This window comes from Filicampus tigris, chromosome 10, assembly GCF_054856515.1.
Source record: "Filicampus tigris isolate MCC_2025a chromosome 10, RoL_Ftig_1.0, whole genome shotgun sequence".
Classification (NCBI taxonomy): domain Eukaryota; kingdom Metazoa; phylum Chordata; class Actinopteri; order Syngnathiformes; family Syngnathidae; genus Filicampus; species Filicampus tigris.
In genome coordinates this window covers 13,124,890-13,151,212 of record NC_141226.1, presented here as the reverse complement: position 1 = coordinate 13,151,212, position 26,323 = coordinate 13,124,890, and the positions used below count along the sequence as shown (strand labels likewise).

The window sequence follows — 26,323 nt, the reverse complement described above, 5'->3', positions numbered from 1 at the left end:
CGTCACTGTACGATAGTCTCAGTTTTATCCTTCAATTGAAAAAAATATGTATAATAGTCAAACAATACTCGCACTTACAACATATCCATTATTAATGAATAAAAAAAAACAATCAACGGTAAAACAATAACAATTTTTGTTCTCCGTTTGTTCGTCCGTGGATGCGCACGTGACCACACGACGTACCAGTCACATGATTGAACGTGACGTCACCGGTGTCAGCTGAGGAAAATCGCTGGTTGGGTAAGTGATTCAGCTTTGTCTTTTATTAAAACCTGTAAAATTTCAATTTCGTTTACACCATTATTGTGTGTTATGTCAATGAGTGATCAATTTCTTGTTGATATCGCAAATTGGGCTAACCTGGCACGAGAATGTTGCGGGTTAGCATCCTTTGCTTGTTTGCTAGCTGCCTCGGCAATGTATTAATAAGGTCTTTTCTCAGTTATTGTCTTTTATGGAATATCGTTTTTAGAATTCTTTAATATTTAAAGGCCAAACTACGCCCCATACGTTGACACTAAGAGGCAAGCTTTTCTCTCTTTGCTAATCTTAGTTTCCCTACGGTGCTCATCAAACAATAACATGACGAGAGCTCATTAACATAGGAGGCATTGAACAAGTATTCATCGGTTTGCTACGTGATGACGACACCAATAGAGTACGTAAATCGGGACATGTCTTTCACTAAACGCAGTAATAAAGGCATGTATGGGAAAAGAAAGTCTGGGCAGTGCGTAAACTGTAACTCTGTAACTACTGTAAGCGTAAGGCTTTCAAAACTATTATATGTGATCATGGAGAATTTTTAATTTTGTTTTATTTATTTTTTAAATTTTTAAATATTCTCTAAGTGGATGGAATGAACCAGCACACTCCATCCATCCATTATCTGTACCGCTTCTCCTCACAAGGGTCGCGGGGCGTGCTGGAGCCTATCCCAGCTGTCTTTGGGCAGTAGGCGGGGGACACCCTGAACTGGTTGCCAGCCAATCGCAGGGCACACAGAGACAAACATCCGCACTCACAACCACACCTAGGGGCAATTTAGAGAGTCCAATCAACTCACCATGCATGTTTTTGGAATGTGGGAGGAAACCGGAGTGCCCGGAGAAAACCCACGCAGGCACGGGGAGAACATGCAAACTCCACACAGGGAGGCCGGAGCCGGGATCGAACCCACGACCTCTGAACTGTGAGGCGGACGTGCTAACCAGTCGACCACCGTGCCGCCAACCAGCACACTACTTTCTTTTATTAATTTTCTTTATTTGTAATTCAAAAAATATTATTAATTTATTATAGTTCTCTTTTCATACAATTATTGGTAACTCTGCATGCTTGTCTATCTATCTATCTTTATTTTATTTATATAGTGTCTTTAAAGGGACCCAAGGACATTGGGGAAATGTTGAGTATGTTAGGAGTCCCATTAGAAGTGCAACGATTAATCGACAACTTATCGATTATCAAATGAATCAATACAGGGAGTCCTCATTTTACGAACGAGTTCCGTTCCTACACTGACGACGTAACATGAATTTCCACGTATGTCGGATTTCACGGTTGAAGTCGAGATTTACGTCAAAATACATTGTATAAAAAAAATTAAACATTGTATAAAAACATTAAAATAAAAAGCATAAGATGCTGTACTTAGCATTACTCCTGAGAAGTGGATGGAGTAAGAGGACAGGAAGGCAAAAAAGTAAAATTGTCTAATTGTCCGCTGAATTTCAGCCTCTCAACAGTAAATATTTTCAAATTTCTGTAGTTCTCTTTGAAAGCAGAAATGAAAGCATTATCTTTATGTTGAACAAAAAATAAAACATTTGCAAACATCTGCTTTTAATTTGGAAAACAGTGATGAACATTTTGCTTATTTTTTGATACGTTATGGACCACACCAGTAAGTAAATCATAATTCATTCATGTTTGTGCATTTTCTACACTGCCAATATGAAATATGTCCTGTTTTGGATAAAGGGGTGGAAATTAAAACTTGTTTTTCAAAAATCTTTTTCATCAATTAATTGACAGAATAATTTAAAGATTAATCAATAATTAGAATAATCGTCATTTACAGCCCTAAGTGCCATGTTCGCGGAGGAGAAAACAGGGTAGTCAACTTTTTAAGATGATGCAGAGAGGTCCAAATCTTTGCTGGCAGTAGTGAAAGATAACATCTTATCAGATGATTATGGCCCAACTAAAGATAGAGAGTCATTTGTGATACATGTACAGTATTTAAAAAGAAAAAAGTGTCTACTGTATGTATCAGTACTGTATGTATCACCCAAAAATGTCAATTTCCTTGTGTGTTTTAACATACTGGACCAATGAAGATGATTCTGATTGAACAAATAGTTTTAGTTTTATTCAAGAAAAAAGTGGTGAATAGCTCAGGTCACGTAGCTGAGTTCACGCATTGTGATTTGAAAATCGGCGATGGTTTACCCTGCCAAAGAGCAAAAGCCCTTCATATGTGTTGCCGTGATGTTCCCATCTAGGTGGTCTCTACCTCATATTCTGTCTCGACAAAAAAGTGCATCCAGCCGCTAAGGATGGACATCCGCGGGGCCGTGGACGCCGCCGTCCCCACGAACATCATCGCAGCCAAGGCGGCGGAGGTTCGCGCTAATCTGGTCAACTGGCAGTCGTACCTGCAGTAAGTGACGCATTCACACAGTCGAATGGTGAGAAACTGAGTCACAGTCTTGAGGGCCACTTCCCCTTTCTGCTATTATTGGAATTGCTGCGATGAATGGCGTTTTTAGTAGTGGTGTTCCGATGCCATTTTTTGGTCCCGATACCGATTCCAATACCCAGCTGTGCGGTATCGGCCGATGCCGATACTGTACCGATACCGGACTTTTGAGAGAAAAAAAAAAGATATATACGAGCATTTTTTTCTTGTAATTCTAAAGAACTGCATACTAACTCGGATGTAAAACCATTGCTATCATGGCTTGGTCAGACTTAAAAACCTTTGTGAAACAGGGAAAAAAATAAAAATGATATACACGAGGTATCTTGAGAGGGATTGTGTCGGATTAATTACAAAAGCTATAGGACATTATTATAAAGGTTTGTTTTGAGTATTAGTGACCCAATGCGCAACAACTTCCGCTCCCAAATCCACTTTCAAAACCAAAAACAAGCAGTAGAAAAATCCAACAAGTGCAACTCCAAAATCCAAAATTGAGCAGGGTTTGTTGTTGCCGTCCATTCCCCTTGTCCATGCTCGCTGCCGCCGCCGCAAGCTCTTGGTGCTTGTTCACATGTTTCGTCCTCAAATGTTGCATCAGGTTTAACGTATTGAACCTGGCAATTTTGGTTCCGCCTCTTGCAACATTCGCTCTAGCTGGAGTTTCTATGTTGAAGTAGTTACATATCACCGACATTATATCTCCTGCACCCCACAAGTCGAGTCATGCGTTATCTCAAGGCACCGAAGTAATTCAAAGGATATGTTGATGTTTCAAATAGTGGAGTATCCAAAGTCAAGGGTAATTATGTCTCAAAAATCCAGCAAAATTTGTGTGAATATTGCCAGAGAATAGTAACGATTATTTCAGCTTAGTAACGGTACAAGTCATACAATTAATTCAATGTGAATTGCATACAAGACACATGTTAATTTTGCCAAGCAGATGCTAATGCTAATTTACTATACATTACATAACATAATTTATTCTAGTAATACTTCTGGTATATAATACTGAAGGCTTTATGATGGTGACAGTTTGCCGTAGAAAATAATGCAAATTGAATGCATTTGTTCCAGGCTCAAACATTGTGGTAGTCAACAAGGGTCACAGAAGGTTGCGTTTGTACCTTGGAGGTTTCACTGAACATTTCATCTGACTGACTTGACAACTTCTCCCTTTTTTTTTAGGAGTCAGATGATCTCAGCAGAGGACTGTGAGTTCATCAAGAAGTTTGAGGTGGCCAATTCTGAGGAGAAACAGGTCATCCTGACCAATGAAGGACATCAGGTATTTGGGTTCACTCATCATAAGACACACAGGTAATGTATGGTTAAGGGTTGTCATTATATGCTTTTTTATTCAGTGTGCAAAGACGTTTCTGAACCTGATGGCGCACATCTCCAAGGAGCAGACTGTCCAGTATATCTTGACTCTCATTGATGACACGCTGCAGGTATTGTGAACAGCTCGCGACAAAATATTTGGACAATCTGAAGTGCATCCGGAAAATATTGATTCTTCCTCACTTTTTCCACATTCTGTTATGCTACAATCTTATTCCAAAATGGAGCAAATTCTTTATTTTCCTCAAAATTCCTAATGAAAAACAAAAGTCTGTGAATGCTTATGTGATTTCTCGAGATGGGCACTTTACCGTATTTTGCCGATCCGTCACCTGGGCACCCTTCCATCATCGTCCCTCCATCCTTATTTATAAAAATAATCGCCCTCCGACCCAGTTCGTCCTCGTCCTTTTAAAGCGCTTCCTTTCTTACATTTCAGTCGTCCGTCCCTCCCCCTCAGCCGCATATTTAAAAAAAGAAAAGAAAAAGCATCCGTGCATGACACAGTGGTAGAGGTTTTATAATTCACAAACATAATTTAAAGCTCATTAGCTGGCTAATTTCCTTATGCACATCCACTTACCGGCTGGGAGTATCGTGAGTGGATTGGATTGTTTACAACTGTTTAAGTGTCAACCAAATTAGCACTCAGCTAGGGACATCACGCGAATATTTAAGATTGCAAAACTTTTATGTTATATCGCCATAAACTTTCAGTTTTTATTGCATTGTTTTGCAATAAAATGTTGTTTTTAAAACTGTCCTTTTGTAAATCCATCAATAATTATGTTTTAGCATTAAAAATGTAAAATGCAATTAAGAGCGTCTTCATAGAGGTGTATTAACGATGGCAGAAAAAAATCGAATAAAATAAAAATCCTCACTTTACATTGGGTTCTGGTCTTCTTATTTGTTAAGGGCTTTATGTTTGAGCCTCTGAGGTACTCTGTATAAAATAGCTGGCGTTCCTGCAATGTAATGCTATACTTTTTGTGAGCTCTGAATGTATCTTGACAGTTCATACAAATACTTGTATGTGTCTAGACGATCCGATTGAATGGGCGCTAATTAAAAGCTTTAATGTGACGCAGGAGAATCATCAGAGGGTGAGCATCTTCTTTGACTATGCAAAGAAGACAAAGAACACGGCCTGGTCCTACTTTCTCCCCATGCTGAATCGCCAGGACCTCTTCACCGTCCACATGGTGAGTTCATCATTTATCTTCGCTAACAACAGCCTCCTAGGTCAGCCTTCATCCTAAACGTCTTTATCAGCCATTTGCAGCAACTTAACCTTTTGTCCACCGCCCAAATAAAACCAGCGAGGTTTCCTAATTATCCGGCCATTAATAATTCCTCACAAAACTCAACCCCTTGACAAAAACAGGCAATTAATGTGATGTTACCTCGGCAACCTTTAGAAATGGCCAAGGACCACCCAGCGATATCACAGCCTGCCGCTAAAATAAGACGCCCACAGCATACAGTCATTAGAAACACCATCACCACTCACACTTTCATGTTTTAAGATGGATGTGCACAAGTCCCATTTCAAGCCTATACAGTTGTAACTTTAGTTACGAAATTAATTGGTTCTGGAAGAAATTTCTCATGGAGAAAATTTTGTAAGTAGGGCCGCGTTTTCCATGTAAATGCCCTAATCCGTTCCAAGCCCCCCCAATATTGAGACATAAATGTTTTATAAAGCATAAAAATGCATGAAAACATGTAACAAATAGATGTTACAATTAGATTATTGCACAATAAATGAGAGTTGTGCATAATGTAAAAAAAACAGAATAGAGTAAGGAATAAAAATGATGGCTGTTTACCTTTTAATTGCTGTCCTAATCGCTTTTTCTCAATTTTCCCCTTATTTTCTTTTCCTCGTTTTTCATTCACGTAAAACTATTGGAACGCCCAAGGGGCGAATGACGAGGACGCTGCATAGACATATCTATCACATATCTATCTATCTACCTGTCTATCTGCACACATAGACACATACGGTAGAGGTCCCTCTTAGCCAATGGGGTGCCAGGAAGATGCTAGGCTAGCCAATGGCAGAGCAGCTATGAGTATGTTGCGTTCAGGAAGCTCCGGAGCTGCGAGTCGCAATCCCATACTGCTAGTAGCAGCCCATACTTTTACCTTTCCTATCCTGAAATTTCTTTCGTAACTAGAGACAATATTTTCCTGTTGAGACGTTTCGTAACTTGAAAATTTCGTATGAAGAGACGTTCGTAAGTAGAGGTACCACTGTACTGTAGTCTTTTTTTATTTCATGTATATTTCAGGTGGCGCATAGCAGATTTCATTTCATTTGCTAGTACCTCCATTCATTTTCACTATTCACGTTCACTATTCTGTCTGGAGGCCACTTCCGCTATTATCTTGACAGTGCGATACACTACGATTACAAGAACAGCAAAAATGCAACAGTCATAACAAACACTTGCAGGACCTTTTGACAGGACCTCATTGTCATTCCCAATATTTTCCAAGTGTAGATGAAAAACACAGTTCATAAATGGTACATTGGTTAAATGCATTGAGATGAGATGATGCATTATGTTAAGATACGGTGCCTGTGTTTACATTGAAGGAACACATGAAACAACCCACGTGCGCACTGTGCAGCTACGACTGAGAATTCCTAAGAACCTTCCACAGTCGTGTCTGGAAGCTAGCTAGAATTTGCGTGCACAGGTTACCGTGTGTGTTTGATGTAACATGATAATATGCTAACCAACATTGTAGCGTCTGTTATGGATTACGGAGGTATTAGTCAGTGAACTCACCTTTATTAACAACCAAAACTGTTTTTATATGCCTGTGGGTGACACTGACACAGCCATCATTGCACTTTAAGTCACTTCATTGAACAAACAGTATGATAACAAACATATAAATATAATAATAAGCACATTGATACACAAGCTGCCAATGGCCACAACTCACATTGCTTCACTCATCGTACAATTAACAGCCATCCATCTCTGCACTCTCATTTGCTGACGCCCACGTCACTCACCAGGCTAGGCCTCGCCTTTTAAAACCATACACTCAGTCAGATACTGCAGTACAACGCAAGGATGCCACCCCCCTTGTGGACATGGATAAAACCAGCACCTCACATGCACGTCATTGTATTTAATAATGGAAAGAATTTTTTTAATCTGATTACTCAATTGATGGGTTAATCGGTAAAGTACTGCATTGTAAAAATATATGACAGCTGCAGCGCTAGATTGATTGATTCAGACTATGTAGATGAATATTGCAGTTGTGCCACATGAAAGCAAAAACATCTGATTTGTGTCACTTGATCAATGCAGTGTTATTCCAGCCATAGATTGACTCAGGGTAATTTTACTTAATTTTACTTTCCTCCTTGATCTCGATTTGTGATCACCCAGGCGGCGAGGATCATCGCCAAGTTGGCTGCTTGGGGCCGTGACCTGATGGAGGGAAGTGATCTGAACTACTATTTCAACTGGATCAAAAGCCAGCTCAGCTCACAGGTACAAGAACCAAATTGTATACGTGTCGTTTGTGATGAATAACACAAATTGTTGTCTTTACAGACAGAATTTGATACAGCTCTTGTGTTGGAGCAATTGTATTGTGCAAGTGGTCATAATGTTATCTGCTTAAAACATTATTTTTTTTAAACCGAATTTAATGTGTTTATAGGCCAATATCACCTCATTCAATCATGATATGAATAAACAATGATTTCTATACTTTAGTAAGTGGAACCGCTCGTCCGACACCCAGGGTTATACAATTTGATCGGAATCTGCACTGGTTTTGCTATGTTCTTTAATACCACCCACCAAACATTTCATGATTAAGAGTCCAGTAATATGTGTTGCATTAATTTTTTCTTTTTTTTCTAAAATTGATTATTTAATTTTTTTTTTCATTTTTTAATAATTTATCCCATGAAATGATTTTTCAAATTATTTAATATTAAAAAGAAAATAAGAATACTGTGGTGCTTTGAGATACAAGTAATCCAACATAGTGTACGTGTTTTCTGTGATAGCAGCAATCATCCGATTGAACACAAATGGGGCAACAACACATGTACACAGTACTCAATCATATATTCTTTATCCTCTGCGTAGAACAGTTGTCTCCAAGTCCAGTCCTCGTAAGTCCCTATCCAGACTGTTTTTATGTGTAACCCTCTTAACACACCTCTGGAGCAGTGTTACATATGAAACAGGCTGGATAGGGGCTCACAAGACCAGATTTGCAGACGCCTGCACGCCTGATTCAAATAATCAGGATCTAACGTTCTTTAATTATCCTGATCATTTAAATAAGGTGTGTTGGAACAGTGTTACATATAAAACAGGCTGGATAGGGTCTCACAAGGATCGGACCCGGAGACCCCCTGGCGTAGATCAATGAATATTAGTGCCATACTGATGAGCTGAGAGGAGTGGAGACGTCCGAATGAACGTTTTAACATTTTGTCGTATACTGGCCCCAAGTGGCCAAGGCGGACACAACATGAAGAGCAGATTATTATTTTATTATTAACATCTAAAAATAACATTATTATTTTACATACAGTATGTTACATGCATTTGTTTTTACCTCATTTACAAATGACAAAGGTTTACTCACCGTGATTTAAAACGTCAGGTACAGTTTTGTTTTGTTTTTTCAGGTACAGCTTGACCCCGGATCACCGATAATTTCTATTTTCATTCATTTCAATTGGAAAATGGAAGTCGGCGAGCTTGCCAGAACAAAATGTGCGCTACTCCGTGTTTCCCAGTGTGTTTGTTGTATTGGACTGAATTTATAATGTACTTGACTTGGGGAAAAGGTGCATGTACTCCACATTAATTCATTTTGTGTCTCTCCCATTATTGCTGTCTGCTGTAATGTGTTCCTGTCAGAGCTTGTGTTGTTCTAGTAATTGCATTTTTCCTCACATTCAGACAAAGCCGGATGTTATTTTGCATTCTCAGTTGATTACCTTCTTGAGCTTTTTTCTTTTAATTGCTCACTTCTGCTTTCAGCAGCACTCTCGGCTCCAAGGCATCGATTGTTCCTTTTTCTTTATTTTGTTTATCTCTCATTAGAACCTACACGGTACAGGTCCAGAGACAAGCTCGGGAGCAGGAACCATTTCCCCCAGTGAAGTGAGTATGAGCGAGGTGCATCGAAAATCAGCCTTCCACACGCCTTGGGACTTTCACCTCTTCTCCATCCCGTGGTCTCGCTCTCTCCATAAACGGTTACAGATTGCAGGAGCGTTGACTCTCTGTATACGGCACCCGGCCGGGGCTCCTCCGTGTCGCCTGCATGATGTTTGCTGCCGCTGGATGCTTTTAACAGTGCATGCTGTAAAAGTCACGTAATGCTAAAAGCGCATGACATTTTGAATTGGAGTAGCACTTAGCGTGGCAGCAGCAGCAGCATCCATCAGTTGATTTGCCGCTGACTGTTCCCCTCTTCCACCCCAGTAGCACCTATTTATTCTGTGTAACATACTCAAGATGTGTCTATTAACCTATGTTTTCCAGCCAGGTAACCTCCACTCCTCCATCCTTCTCTCCTCTTCTCCTGGCTGGGCTCGTTTTGCTTCTATTCACCCGATTAACAGGATTTTCCTCCTTCTCCTCTTCTAATTTCTATTGACATGATTCTCGCTCAGGTGTGATGGGACTCTTTGTCCGCGCTTCATCCCTGCCGTGTGTTTTTGCACCATCTTGATCAAGCATGTGCTAAGGATGTACACTGACAGACTGCATGTGCTGTATCTTGGGTGATGCCAGTGGTGGTGGTGCAAGTTTTGTACAGCGGAACCTCCAAAATCCAACACCATCCATGCCCCAATGCTCGTCGACCTTCAAAATTTATTATATATATACATATTAGATCAGGGCTTATGGGTGAATTTTCTGGAGGAACGTAAAATGCACAATGAACATTTCCAGTTCAAGTATTGCTAAAAATGAAATGTTACCGGTTTGATGTTGTATTTATTAATTTTTTTCCAGAACGTACAATCAATTAAAACATAAGCGGCGATCAACATTACCTGTTGACCTGATGGGAACGGTCACGTCAGTGCCGGTGGTAGTGGCGTCCACACACCGACCTTGAAAGGCGTTGAGAGATTTCCAATTCCTGATTTTTAACTTTTGTTACCAACCGGAATTAAATAAGTCGGCCAAGAAACTGGAATAGTCACCTTTTCTAGTCCCTCTGTGTGCAGTGCGCATGACCAAACGATTGTCGTGTCCCCCGGCCACACCTTCTGTCTCTGCAGTCTCTGATTTGTTACTTTTATTCACGCCGTGAATATATAGTGCCTGATAAAATGTCCACCCCCAACATGGATGAAAATGGAAACCTGCTTAATTCTTATTCCGCGATTGCAATATTAGTCAGAATACCGTGTTTGGACCAGTGGGGACACGTTAAACATATTGAAAAAAATAAAGTAAAATACCCTTTAATTCATTCACTGCCAGACATTTCAGACCCTCTTTTAGCCTAATGTTTGAAAAACAACAAATTATAGAATATAGAACAAAATATAAATAAATTCCTGGGATTGAAAGGCTGGACTGTGAAAAGACACATTTGTCAATGGCAGTAAATGAGTTAATGGCATTTCATTCATTTGAATTGGGAAAGATGATTAGATGTACTGAACAACAAATGGATTAGATGTACTGAACAACAAATGTTTGAAAAACATTCAATTAATTCTCATACAAGTACTGTATAAAGAAAAGCTAGTATGCACACTTCATATTTGGTACAACCACTCGTAAAAAGGTATGGCCTTTGAGCGCTAATACTTTACAACACTCCTGGAGGCACTACTGAGCTGCTTTCAAGGCTAAAATGTGTAACTTTTTGCCAGGGTACACGGATGGATAAAAATCTTGCTGAGTTTTGGAGTATCTTAGAGCCACCAGGATAAGCAGAAGAAAAACTGATATATGGATGGATTCTCTTGAACATGAAGGTGTTTAACCGTGGACGTTCCGCTGTGCTCTTTTTCCTTCTTCTGCTTGTCGACATCTCAGTGTCTCTCAACCTGTATTGACTTTCTAACAAATAAAATTTCCTCTATTCACCCGGAACAGGCTCATGATGTAGCACGGGGGTAAATGTTTGCTGTTTGGTCTGTTCTTTGCAGAGCTCTCAGTATGTCCAGTGCGTGGCCGGCTGCCTTCAGTTGATGCTGAGGGTCAACGAGTACAGGTTTGCCTGGGTGGAGGCCGACGGCGTTAACTGGTGAGTGATGCAGATTTTTACATCATAAAAACTTGATTGATTAATTGTATTGGTTATATATTCTGTCATAAAGCCTTTATTAATTGTATTGGCTATATTTATGTTTTGACGTTCTTAAAACTCATTCACTGCCAGACATTTTCAGACCCTCTTTTACCCTAAAGTTTGAATTAAAAAAAAAAAAACTAAAATATGAGATTGAATGGCTGGAAAGTGAAAAGACAAATAAATACGTTAATGGCAGTGAATGAGTTAAAGGAGAGTCAACCCAAAAATGATCTCTACAAGAAATATGTTCTATGCAGGCCCACTAGTCGAAACATTGATTAATATCACAGTTTCAGAAAACAGGTGAGCTGTGATTGGTCATTACTAGGGATGTGCATCCCTCCACAAAAGACGTTTCGATATGTTAGGTGCGAAACTGTTCAAGGACGGTTCAATTTGAAAGGTTTGGTTCGACTCGGTGAGATTACGATTCGATTCGATATAGTATGACTCAGTTTGAATGAATTTGTTAGTACTGTAAATTCCTTCTAAGATATATCTCTCCAATAAAAGACAATTCGATGCGTATCTCGATCCATTTTAAAGTAGAACAATTTGATTCGGTTCAATTCGATGCACTTGCACCTTTTAAATTTAAAAAAAACAAAAAAACGGTTTTCCGGTTCAAACCGGATTTTGTTACACCCCTAGTCATTACCTTTGCCCTGAGCAACTGTGATGTCATTTTCAGTCGATAGAAGTGGCAAAATGGCGCCCCCTGAGATAGCTAAAAACGGAAGGATTTTGCTGCCTAACTCATATTCCATGAACACAATATTAACGTCGCATAGAACATCTTATTGCAAAGACTTTGGGTGTTGGTTTCCCCTTTAACTGTTATACAAGTGTAAAAAGAAGTTAACCACTGAAAAAATGCAAAAACAAAATCTTCCTTGACTAGTGACAATTGGAATATACATCATGATGATCATGGACAATAAATATTGCTTTAAATGTTTTTATAGCTTAGTGGGAGTCCACCTGTGGCAAATTCACTTGACTGGCCGTGATTTGGAAAGCCACATACATTTTTTTTTATAAGGTCCAACGGTTGACCAAGCTTTGAATAATCTGGAGACCTTCAGTCATAAAATACGCCGGACATTGTTGCTGCGGCTTGATCCCAGTTCAGTTTCGTCATCGACTGTTGGCAGTCACGCTGTTTCATTTGCATTTGTGGCTGAATCCGTGCGGCCTGTCTGCACATCATGTTCCCGGGTCATCATTAGGCGTAATGGCACGGCAGCATGGAGGCGCACCGCCGGCGACCTCAGCTATTAGTAAAGCTGCGCGCCACAGAGAAGCTTTACTAATGGTTGAGGTCAACATCAGCGTTTGTTTTTGTTGCCTATCCCCTTCGCCTCCCTCTCCAGTATAACGGCAGTGCTGAGCAACAAGTGCGGCTTCCAGCTTCAGTATCAGATGATCTTCTGCGTGTGGCTCCTGGCCTTTAGCCCGCAGCTGTGTGAGCAGCTGCGGCGCTACAATGTGGTGCCTGCACTATCCGACATCCTCCAGGAATCTGTCAAGGAGAAGGTCACCCGGATCATTCTGGCTGCCTTCAGGGTATGTGTGGAAATCGACAACTTTTCTCCTCCAAAAGGCTTAAAAAATGTGCCAAAATATTCCTAAAGTCTTGCACAGCACTTTTAACTCGTAATTGGGCCCCGTGCTTTATCGCCTCAAGGGAGGAAGACTGAAATGACTCTATTAAACAACAGAGGAAGGCGATAAAAGAAACTCAAGTCCATAAAAGATACATAAATACGATTTATATGGCCATGCTGCTTGGTCAGCTGCCTGCTGTCATTGCTCCATACAGGCCATGAATATTTCATGACGAGCAGCTTTCGGAGAGCAAAAATCCCCCAAAGTTTAGAAAAGAATATATGAATGTCAAATGGTTCATATCCCCCCTGTGCTGCCCTCCAAGCATGTAGCCATTCAAGCAGATGACCACAACAAGCAAAAAATCAATAGCATAACCGGTTACTTTCCAATTGTAATATATTGTATATTACTAGTTTGAAAGTAATTATACGACTGTACCCAGACGGATGACGAATAATAGTTAATAGTAATAATAGTAAATATATATATATGTATATACTGTATATATATATATATATATATATATATATATATATATATATATATATATATATGTATATATATATATATATATATATATATATATATAGAGAGAGAGAGAGAGAGAGAGAGAGATTTTAATGATTATTTTAGTATTATATTTATTTATATATATTTGATCGCCCATACTTTTATACATTTTGGCCACTGAGATTACATGCTTCACTCTTTCATCCACATGTAGTCCTACACGTATCATTAGAAATTCTGATCAGTATTGTTCTAAATCAGGGCCAGTGCCACTTCTGGCAGGGCCGCCACGACTTGGCGCTTAGTGGCTCTGCCACCACCCAATAAGGCTTAATGTCGGACCCTGATGTTGACAAGCCACAAACCTTCTGGGATAATGTCCTATGGACACATGAGACAAAACTAGAGCTGTTTGTCAAGGCACATGAGCTCTATCTTCACAGACGCAAAAATGAAGCGTAGCTTGACTACGTCTGGCACAGGGTGTCTTGAATCTGTGCAGGCCTCAATGAAATCTTAAGATGATCAAGGTTTTTCTTGAGAGGAATGTGCTGCCCTACCCACTAAACAAGCATGCTGCCCAGGAGTAATGCCTTACAGCTAAATTTGCTGTGCATTACCCCAACACTGGGGTTGCTTTAAAATAGCATCTCTCTCTACCCTCACCTCATTGACCATATAGCCTCATTCCCACAATAATGATGGTGATTCTCACCTGAGGATTCTTCAAGAAGTTGCTTGGTTCCAAATCAGTATAGATTTTTTTCGTTCTCATTAATGCTTGTCCACTGCATCACAAGGCTGCTTAAAAATCAGTATGCAGCAAGCTGATTGCTTACTAAATCAAATCACAGGTGAAATGGAAAGGCTAGCATTTTGAGGTTTAAAAAAGGGAAAAGCCTTGCTTATTTGCGGGCTTTGTTCAGACGCGGACGACCCTGTAGCGTCGGGCACAAAAGCTGGAATGAATCGCACATGATTACGTGACAGAGTTGGAGCTTAACTGCATTTGCAGTAGGTGAACACTCACTAACAGAGACAGCAGCGCTTCCATCACGGCTCTAATTCCCATTCAGCAATTTATCCACGAGAGGCGCTGAGGGATGTTTGCATTATGACTGACGTACAGCGGCTCATTAAAAGCGAAGGCGGGCAGCGAATGGAGACCAAGCAGATGTTCTTCTCCGTGCGGTATGGATAGAAGGATAGCTCATTGTGTCTCTCCCTTACATAAATATTTTTTTAGAAAGAGACTGCAGGGCACAGTGAATTCTTCCCATCCAAATACTCATCTGAATGTGTCCCTGTTTCTCCCAAATGTCCTCATTAGCGGATGAGTCGACCGAGACCGCCGGCTCCATCAACTTGTACACAAAAGCTGTCTTGCTCTCTGGTTACCCCCTTAATTCCAATTCTGAATTGTATTGTATTTGGTCAATAGAAAGGATCCAGTTTAGACCACTTTCAGTCCTGCTATCTATTGAAGCCAGTTATCATGCCAGGAACCACTACCATTCAGTCAAGTATAACAATCTTTTAAATATTTGCATTTTAATAATTCAGAAAATATAAATTAATCATTTATTTCGGTAGTTCAATACAAAAAGTACTGTGCATTCACTAACGAGAGTGAAATATTTCAGGATTTGTTTTATGGTTATATCTAAAAGAAGGGGGGGGAAATCCAAAATTCACCATTATATTCACCAGAATAATTCAGCACTTTAGTGCTCCTGTTTTGGTTAGCGACAGATATAACATTTGGGTTTAGCAATTCTTTATTGTGTAAGTTTGACACGCTCTGTAAACGTCACACCAGAAATGTCTGCCCTATACAATACAATATATCTTCATTTAAGCTACACCATCTTAACAAAACGCCTTTTTAAAGTTTTTAAGACATGAGTGATGCAATAAATAAAACAAATGACAGACGATTGTTAGAATCGAATTGTGTCCAAAAAAAAAGAATTTGACCATATTTGGACAAATGAGGTTTCCGCCAGACGGCGACGATATATATGTGTATTGTATCTACAAATCACATAAAAACAAATTAAAAAAAAATCCTCCCCAGAAAAACAAATTCCTGATCTTTTGAAATATGTGTGTGTATTCATGTGTAGATTGCTACTCTGTAACACATATTGCGTCAGTGACTATGCATGTATTCATTCTCAACGCTTTTGTCCACTGGCAGAATCTCCTGGAAAAGTCATCAGAGAGGGAGACCCGCCAGGAGTATGCGCTGGCTATGATCCAGTGTAAAGTGCTGAAACAGCTGGAGAACCTCGAGCAGCAGAAGTACGATGACGAGGACATCACGGAGGACATCAAGTTCCTGCTGGAGAGGCTGGGGGAGAGCGTGCAGGATCTCAGGTGCCCATTTTCAATTTTAGGGTTTAGGACTTGCTTGTCTTAAACTTACTTAAAGGCTTGACTTGAATTAGATTTGGAATTCATGAGATTCAACTTGACTTGACTTAGGGCTGAAAACTATCACGATATACGTATTTCATATTGGTCGATATTGAAGTATGTTGCAATTTTTTTCTTTCTCTGTTTTTTAATGTAATTTTTTTTTTTTTACAATTGAAGCCGGGGAAAAAGTTTTAATTTAGGTAATTTTATTTCAACACATCATTGCATATAAAAGAGGAGATGCTACGAGCGTTTGAGCGGCTCAACTACTGTATGTGGCCATAACTACAGACGGAGGGACGTCCATAGCCACAGAATCTTAGATGAGTATAACGTGTCATATGTGGACGAAGGACATCCCCGCAGCTGTGTGCTTCAGACATGCGCCTTGGAGGAAAGACACACAGCTGAAAACTTGGCTGCTCACCTGCGGAGTGTGATGGGTACGTGGGCACTAGAAAATAAAGTCGGCGCCTGTGTGCATGATAATGCCGCTAACATGGTGCTGGCGAATGAGACCCTGCTGGACTGGGAGTCAGTACCATTACTCATTACATTATTCATAATGAATGCCATGCATTGCATTGGCAAATGTATCAGAAATGTATTTCTCTTTCAATTGTTCACCTTTATTCAGTCAGTTGTTGTTACATCAATAGAATTTAAATTAACAAACTGTCCTGAATGTTTGGGCTAAAATAGCCCCTAAATACACAAAGCATTTGCAATGTAACTTTGAATTCAATATGTATGAAATTTCAAGTTTTCTTGCTTATAGACTAGTGGACTAGTCGCAAGTCAAATTTGAGACTAGTCGGCGGGCAAATTAGTCGAAATTCCCATCCCTAGTAATTACCATCCTCTATTCTGTTTCTAAGCCATCAATAGTCATATATACATATGTCTTAAAACACATCCGACTGGTTCCCTGGTTCGAGGTCCACAAGTGTGTCATCTTTTTTACTGCCGTCACTTATTTCAGAGCTCCCGCGATCGTCTGCGTCCACCATGTGGGCTCGAAAAAAAAAGTGACGTATACGCTCTCACGGTTATGCACCTTAATGGATTAATGGGGTTTCCGTGTTACACTCACCCCATTAACATGAACATTTTCAAAATGACAAAATTAGACATGTGTTTTTCACCGGACAGCGGGGGTATAATACTTAATATTAAGTCTTAAGGAAGTCAACACAACTATGAAAAAGTCTAAACATTTATGGCAGTATTTCGGGTTATAAGGTATATTTGGAAAAGAGTGAAATTCATCCTTTGACGGTGTTTGATTATTCTGCACTTAAGCGTACAAGTCCATTCAGATGGCCTACTCATGTAACGAAATATCTTGGAATAATTGTAGATAATAACCTCAAGAATTTGAATAGATTGAACTATGTTCCGCTACCTACGAAAATCGAGGAGGACTGGCAAAGATGGATGGGTTTGCCTCTTACTTTGATCGGGAGAGGTAATTGCATTAAAATGAATGTGCAGCCGCAGCTGCAGTACTTATTTCAATCTATACTCATTCCATTACCGCAATCTTTTTTCAAGATTCTCAATGGTCATATTGGACAGTTCATATGGCATTGTAAAGTACCCCCGGATATCTGGCAAAATTAACGTGGGACTGCGATTCAGGGGGACTTCGATTTCCTAATTTTAAATACGACTATTTAGCAGCATAAATGAGGTTTATGTCATCCCTCTTTCAGGACAGTGAGGTCCCTTCTAGGAAGTTGGGTTGCACCCTCTAAAGGAAAGCTTTTATCATGACTGTTTATTAAAAAAAAAATCTGTAAAAAATACGACGGATAACCCAGTACCAGGACATTTGATTAACATTTGGTATGAGGTTCACAAGAGTCTTACAAGACAAGACAAGATTGGACTTGCGTGTTTTTCACAGGACAGCGATGAAAGGTAGCTTGTTACGACCCACCACTGACGAATAGATGTTGAGTTGAGAGTTGAGATGATTGCATAACTTGACCCAAGTCTTGACTGACTTTAGTGGGGACTTGCTTGAGTTTTGCCGCAGCAACTTGGGACTTTTTGAATCTTGATGGTTGACTTGACTTATGACTTGCACATATGTGATATCTCCCATCTCTGGTATAAACCAATCAACTTGAAAGGTCACACTTCTGATGTTTTATGTAAACAACAGCTCATTCGACGAGTACAGCTCCGAACTCAAGTCAGGCCGCCTGGAATGGAGCCCGGTGCACAAGTCTGAGAAGTTCTGGCGGGAGAACGCTGTTCGCCTCAATGAGAAGAATTATGAGCTGCTCAAGTAAGACTAAGTACATACTCTGATCCCGTTTATGTTGTTTTTTTCTCTCTTTTTTCTGCGGCTATTTGAAACATAAGTAGCATATTTCCGTAAATGGCTGCTCTCATGTACAATTAGTCGTAGAGTGCTTCATCCAACCACCCCTCCATTTTCTATAGTGCTTGTCCTCAGTGGGGTTGTGGATGATCTGGAGCCTATTCCAGTTGAGCTGTTTGACAGATGCAATCCTGGTTGTGCCCAGTTAGTTGATCAGCTTCCACATTTTGTTTTTTTGCACATGCAAAGCTTTAGTAAATCCAGCCAGAGATGTGTGCAAAATGTTTGTTTTTAACCATATTTGAGCACAGACCAAGTATATGCTGGGATACACTAATAATAAAACAAATATACGGTTGTAGGAACAGATACATTATTACTTCCTTCTAATGCTTTTCAAACTTATATAAGCGGTAAGTTATTACCTACGCTATGTTGTATTTATTATTTCTCATGCTTTTTGTCTTGTCTTAATTTTGCTGCGGGTTTTTTTCCCCACAAATTACTCTATAATACTGTCCTTTTATCCATATGCATGTTCGAAATAAATTGTTTAAAAAAAACAATTTTAAAAGGTAGAACAAAAGTGGAAGGGAAATAATTGACAAATTTGTGTACAGTTTGTTTTTTTATTTGGCAGGCTACTTCCTGTTAAACGTAGTGGAGGATTTCATACCACACAGCTTTATCCAGATTCTGACCAAATTTTTATTGACTTTTCCCTGGCACGTGCAGCACCTCTTCCATGTTTTGTGGAGATTAGTTTAGTAATTTTATGATTTTAATAAAGCCCTCTGGTGTGAAATAGAGCAGATTGTATCAGGGCAGTTTGACAGTGTGTCACATTTATCTGTAGGAGAAAATTGAACCCAGCCCTGCCTTCCAAACAAATAAAACACATGGTGCTAATCTCTCAGAAGCATCTTTATTCTCTTTTTGTTTTATGTGTCTGCATTCGATTGGACAAACTCTCATAAGAGTAATTAAAAATCCATTCCCATTGTTCTAGTTCCAGGTTTTCTTTGCCAGTTAGTCCTTCCCTTCTCAGAACGGGCACCTCTGGTTAGTCTTTACCTCTAACTAGCACACAGCTTTGTCTCCGTTAGCTTAATGCTAATATAGAATGCAAAATGTCATAGAACGGCTAACGATAGCGGTACAAAACCGTAAATAACAAATATTCAAACACATACTACTTAGCAGCATAGAAAGCACAGAAAGATGATGAGAAATAGATTTATTCTTTTTACTCTGTGAAAAACGTGTTAATTACTTGAGTTTTGCCATGATATTATTGTTTTTCGCTTTTAGTTAAATGTACGTCTCATCTCAATCAACTCAACTTTATAACTGAAAAAATGATCTGCAGCTGTAACAACGTGCTGTAAAAATAATTAAAGTTGAACATAAAATAATAAAAGTAAAAAATAATAAAGGTTGAATTTAAAATAAAAGAAATAATAACACAATAATAGTAATCTGGTAAATTGTCAAAAATGTTTTCAAATAAAGTTTGTATTAAAATTGCAAGACATTATTGCATTTCAAAGTATCCGTACTCAGCATCGGTGAGTGCTCATATGTAAAGTACTTTGAGTTGAATGTTCTCCCTCTTCAGGATCTTAACCAGGCTCCTGGAAGTGTCTGACGATCCTCAAGTCATTGCAGTGGCGGCCCACGACGTCGGCGAGTACGTGCGGCACTACCCACGCGGCAAACGGTAAGACATTGACTTTTACTTTCCTTCCAGTCTGGTAGCCTCACATTTTTTCCTTACTGCATTTCAGGGTGATTGAGCAGCTGGGAGGGAAGCAACTGGTGATGAATCACATGCACCACGAGGACCAGCTTGTGCGGTACAACGCCCTGCTGGCCGTGCAGAAGCTCATGGTCCACAACTGGTATGCACACACTGACAGCTATTTAGGGCATACTCACACTAGGCAATCTGTGCCATACTTGGGCCCTCTTGACACCAGACGTCTGAAAGTCTGGCTTGTGTGAGAGTATGTCGCCACACTCGTCCTTTGCTATAGCGCGGTTCACTTTTTTGTGGCTTCACTGCATCACGGGTTGTTTTTTTTTTTTGTTTTGTTTAGTTTTTTGCACACTTTAATGCAGGTTATTCACTATATGGCAGGATTTTGCAGTCATTATTTTTCTACGCATACTGTTACTGTAGATCAATAAGCAAAAGACAGAATATCCCAAGTTTGGGATCATCTCATACTTTTAAGTAAACTAAAATGTCATGCACCTACTGCAACCAACAATTTGCTGAAGTTACACAACTGCAGGTGTACGGTACAGTAAATTTCGTTCGCTAATTTTAATATAGCAAACCATTGCTAATAAGAGTGAATCATTTTCCCTCTCACCGTAGACCGAAAAGACACAGCCACCAGTGCACTTTCAATCCCTTTACTGAACATAGGTAACAAAATGAACACAAGCACATATTCACGCATGACCTACCGACTGCCACAACTGACGCAGTCAGTCAACACAGAGTGGCTAATGGCTTACTGTTAGCAGCCAGCCAAGTTTACACTCATTCGCTGCTCCAATGTCCCTCAATAGGCCAAGCCCCACCTTTTAAAGTCACACATAATTTACAGGTAAATAAAATTAAAAAAAATTTAAAAAGGAAAAACATTTGCTCGCTACTTTGCTGATTTCGTCTATCACAGGGATGGTCTGTAACATTACCCCCCGGTAAATAAGTGATTGATGTAATCAGGTTCCGTACACTTCTGCCTCCTCTATGTAATGATAATTACCTCCTTTCGTTTTAAAAATGAACGCAATGACTCAGATTTCCTCACAGCAAAAGGAAAAAAGTCTATTCACATGTGTGCACAATGTACTCATTATGTAATTAGTATGATGGCTCCTTTCACCAGTTTGTCATGATAATTGCTGCCACCTTGCAAAATACAAATAATACCAAGGTTTGAAATAGCCATCTGATATTCAGACCTCCGCTGTTGTCCAACGCTTATAATAAAAATCCTCTAAAAAACCCATATGGCAGTTTTATGCTTACTATAGTCATAGATGCATCACAGTGGATTTGTGCTGCTGTTCTTTTGCGCCTGAAAGTTTTTCCAAGAGGCTCACTGATGGAACACCTGAGCTCAAGTCTTATTTCCACACATGCACACAAAGAAAAATGTACTTCAAGGTCAGATTGCTTGCTGTCCCCATGAAAACCGATTACTGGAGAGAAAGCTGGAGGACGGTGATCTATTTTTTTTTTCTCTACGAAGTCTTCCAAAACACTTATAATACGGCAAGCCTCTGCTGTCAGAGCAGAATGTTTTTATCACACTGCTGTTGTTTAACACTTTTGATTGGTCCAATGTGGGAGCAAACCGGATTGCCCGGACAAAAGCCACACAGGCACGAGTTAGAACATGCAAATTGAACACAGGAAGCCTGGGCCCAGATTCAAACCCACGACATCTGTACTGTGAGGCGGACGTGCTAACTAGTCCCATCCGTGCCGCCATATGTAAACAAGTCGCAAAATATTTTGTTATTGAAAATTAAAAAAAAAGATTTAAATGAAGGGAAAGCACATCAATAGCCTCCATTAAGCACATGTTCAAAAGGGAGTAGGAAAACGTTTTTATAAAATTATCAAGTCCTACCACTTGTTCTCTGTATATTTTTGACTTATTTCATGTTAATACAATATGTTATTCATATGGTGTATCACAAACAAAAGAAATAGGCAATTCTATACACAGTACACATACTGTATTTACAATTGCGCTTACACATGTGCTTATATATGCCAACAACATATGTACATGCAGTTCATATTCACATTTTTAAATCATTATATCCTCGTACTCACACATACAATTTTCGTTGTACTCAAGCTATGTGCCAAAAGTTCAGACATTTCTAGTTTCATGGCTTAATACCTGATTTCTATTTTTGTACTTTGCTTTGGAACCTCTTTTTGAACACAGCAAGTGATTCACACCTTTTCACTTCGGTTCCATAATTGCTCCACAAATTAACACTTCAAACAGAAACACAGAACACACCTTTGATCTATGTTTTATTCTTTTTTTTTTTCAGTTTTTAGCAGGCACTTGTACTCCTTAGTGGGAATCAACCCAACATATTTTTTTCAAGAAATTTTTTTTTCAGCAGGCCCACTAGTTGAAACACAGCATTCTGATTAATATTGCGTTTGTGGAATATGAGTTAAGCAGCAAAATCCACCCCTTTTTAGCCATCTCAGAGGGCAGCCATTTTGTCACTTCTGTCGACTGAAAATGACATCACAACTGCTCAGGGCTCAGGTAACGACCAATCACGGCTGACCTGTTTTCTGAAGCTGAGCTGTGATTGGTCGTTATCTGAGCCCTGAGAATGGCACCCCCCCAGAAATGGCTAAAAACGGGTGGATTAACTCTTATTCCACAAATGCAATATTTATCAGAATGCCTTGTTTCAACTAGTGGGCTTGCATAGAACATAATCTTGAAAAAAATGTTTGGGTTGACCTCCACTTTAAGTCATAGTAGCTCTCTCTAATTTCAAACCGCTTCTGAGTACCGTGGCAGCGACAAAATAAGAATTCTTTTAGAGAGTCGTAAAAAATAAACAGCTGCGATAATGTGTTTCCTCTTACTTGTCAAGAAAAACCTACCAGTAGCTGAGCTTTCTTTGGGGTTAATCATAGTCAATTAACAGTCATACTAAAAAAATTAGACAGGTCATTGTACACATTCATTTTTATATCCACAGCATGCCAATGAAAAGCCGTGAAGCATGGGGTACATACTTGTCCTTTAATAAAGTACGTTCACACTGCTGGTGGAAGTCTGTATCGGAACCATAACAAGAGGCAGGATGACGGCGCATAAATGCCATATCTTCCAGAGCAGAGACGTGACCCCAACCGCTTTCTCGAGGGTCGCGAGATGCATTTGATATTTCTAGTCGCAGCAAGGTGAGTGTCGTCAAGCCACTCATGCAAATGTTACTCATCACGAAGAGGAGACCAAAGGGAGTGATCTTTCAAAATAATAGCATAAAGTTCAACGCTTGATGACAGCAGATGGCGGTATCAAATCAAACGTTCAAATAGCAAGGGTTTGAAGGATCGACTGTTCCGCTGTTGAAAAGTACAGTGGGGAGCCTATGACATCCAAAATGTTTCCATTGGAAATAATGGAAACAGAAATAATGTTCTCAGTAAAAGTATTTAAAGAGGAAGTAAACCCAAACATAGTTTTTTTCACAATATTTTCTTAGCTAGCTCAGGGGGCGGCCATTTTGTCACTTCTGTCGACTGAAGATGACATCGAAGTTATTCAGGGCTCAGATAACGACCAATTGGTTGAATTACGACAAGCCAAAATGCCCAACATCGTGCAGTTTAGAACATATCATTGCTCTCAACTTTCACCAAATTCTAGTAAAAGCATATTTATAAAGATAAAGCAGTAATACTGCTTATAAAGCCGCTAATCTTAGCCTAGCTAAAGTTGGCTGTTAACATTTTAATGTGCGAGCAAAGCTAAGATAACCTCTTTTTCTCTTATAAATCTCTAGTATGACTTTAAAGGTGTTTTCCGCTTTGATTTTGGTTGAAATTCAAAATGCATGACTTGCCAAAATATTCTTTGACGTTCAGAAATGGACAGTATGGTGCCATTATGAAAATATTCTACTGCTCAACTTTTTATATAATTTCATACCAAATTATTTTGTAAGTAAACAACTGTATAGGTAAATATCATCAAAAGCTTATGTTTCTTTTCTTAGCATAACCAAAGTTAGTGGTTAAAGCCAGTTTCTGGTACGCGGGCAAACTTAAGATAAACACTGTTCCGTGATTTGCCCTGGTTTTCCTGAAAATGTATTCTGAAATGTGTGACTTAAGGTTCCATGTTTTTTTAAGTTATTGTAACATTTTCAATTTAGCATTAGTTAATTAATTAGCATAATCAATTAGCATTTCTGACATTTTGTCAAATTTTAAGAATTCCAACCTTTTTTTTGGTTTGACGTAACTGTTAGTTAAATGTCTCAGAAGTCGATGTCTTTGTGTACTAAGCTACCCCTTTCTGGCTGACACGTGAGGAAAACAAAATTAAGCTGGTGCTTTAATTCTGATGCTGATTGCTAATTAGTTTGATTGCTTTGTTTCAAAGGGAGTACCTGGGCAGACAGCTGCAGTCCAGCGACCAGCAACAAGCTCCAGCTGTGGCGGCCCGGAGCTGAATTCTCCTTGTGTGTGTGTATTCGTGTGTATGTGTTAACCGTGAATGTGTGTTCTCTATTTAATGACTCAGAAGATGAAGCAAGGCATCACTCCTAATTAGCCTCCTGTGTCGTGTTGTGGAATGTCTGTGATTAAATGTATAAAATGTTATGTAAATGCCTGTTAAAAATGGTGTGTGATTTCCCCCTCAATAAAGGCCAATGAAGTACGCCACTTCAGTGTGCTTTGGTGCTTCCATTGTCCGCACTTGAGCTGTTGCTACGGCGACAGGAGGTGCTACCTTCTAAGATGAATGAATTTCCCAGTCACCTTAGATTTAACTGCATTTCAAGTGTGGAGCACGGCACGTGATAAGATGGAGGTTGGGAAGTTCTCTCTCCAGCATTATGTATGATGCGAAACCTGAGTAACTCTCCATAGTCGTTTCATTTGGAGAAACGTCTTTGGGTAATGCTATGCGACTGTCCCCATAGTCTTTTGTCTCAAATTAAAACTAATGCCAACTATGTGACCAGCCGCATATTGTAATCAGGTGAATCTGTCCAAAATCAAAATTATCCAAAAATGTGTGCTGCGGATAAGGCCGGGTGTCCAGCTAGTTAGTTAAATTTGTTGATAATCAAAACAAACCCTGATAAATGCAAGCTCTGCATAAAGCTATGTGATCATCCACATAACCATTTGTCTCCATGAGAAATCAACAATAATCAAGATAAATTTGAGTTCTAGGTAAAGCTAGGTGGTAGTGAGTTGAATTCATCAAACATCAACTCTTATCCAGATGAATGCGGCTGTCAGCATAGTCGGTTGACTATAAGAAATCAAAACTTACCCAAAGAGACACTTTAAGGTCAGCGAGCCACACCTTTCCTGCTGGGCGTTTTTGTTTTAAGGCCCTGTTAGCTTAATGCTAATTAGCACTATGTTGCGGAACTACAACTGTTTACTCAATGGATTGAACACAAACGTTTCAGCAACAACATATAGACAGACAATAGAACAGTACTCTATCATATTCTTGATCCTCTGTGTAGAACAGCTATTAGTGCAGTACTGATGAGCTGAGACTAATTGAGATATCTGTCTGTGTGTCATACAGGCTTTAGGTGGCCTAGGTGAGGACACGAGTAGTACCAGAATCTAATGATGCAGTGTGTGTGTGTGGGGGGGGGGGGGGGGGGGGAGTTGTAATTCTATTTAATTATTTTTATTAACTCATTCACTGCCAGACATTTTCAGACCCTCTTTTAACCTAATGTTTGAAAAAAATCTAAATAAATTCCTGGGATTGAATGGCTGGACTGTGAAAAGACAAGTAAATTCGCCAATGGCAGTGAATGAGTTAATTCCGAGTGTTTTGAGTTCCGAGGGAGGTCATGACACCGCTGCATTTGTAAGTCTTATGGAAAACTTTGCACCTTAATGAAATGTAGTCAAAATAACAAACATCAGATTCACACCACAATCACAAGACTGCCAAGAAGACGGATGCTGAGACTTAGTGGAAATACAGCAGGAAATTAATACGCACTCACAGTGACGGAGACCCATTTCATCTTGCGCAGGATTCATTAAATTCTCACTTGAAAATGTCACTTCAAATGCAAAAATAGTTGTTTCTCAAGTCATAATAAAGAAGAACGGTTTTGGAAAGGTCAGTGTTGGTGTTGAATGACAAGGATGAGGAGATGCAAGCCAAAGTGTGGAAAACCAATATAATAATCAAATATCGGCATGTATTTTGAAGGTCATCAGAGAGGAGCTCTCAAAGTCTCGCGCATTTCATTGCGGGGGGGAAAAAAACTTCAATGTGGGCTTC

At 39.5% G+C, this 26,323-nt stretch overlaps 1 protein-coding gene across 2 annotated transcripts; it reads left to right on the top strand.

Moving 5' to 3' along the window:
* Positions 1-189: 189 nt before the first annotated feature.
* Positions 190-24,717, top strand: atp6v1h (ATPase H+ transporting V1 subunit H). Of its 2 annotated transcripts, XM_086042901.1 has the most exons (14): positions 190-243; positions 2,511-2,668; positions 3,899-3,998; positions 4,075-4,164; positions 5,146-5,259; positions 7,474-7,578; positions 9,160-9,219; positions 11,235-11,332; positions 12,754-12,946; positions 15,702-15,880; positions 18,093-18,218; positions 19,873-19,974; positions 20,042-20,155; positions 24,434-24,717. In XM_086042901.1, the coding sequence occupies exons 2-14, from the start codon at positions 2,565-2,567 to the stop codon at positions 24,501-24,503; spliced, it is 1,455 nt and encodes a 484-aa protein (XP_085899027.1). In that variant the 5' UTR covers positions 190-243; positions 2,511-2,564; the 3' UTR covers positions 24,504-24,717. The 2 variants fall into 2 exon arrangements, with proteins under 2 accessions (XP_085899027.1, XP_085899028.1); XM_086042902.1 differs by lacking the exon at positions 9,160-9,219.
* Positions 24,718-26,323: the final 1,606 nt, after the last annotated feature.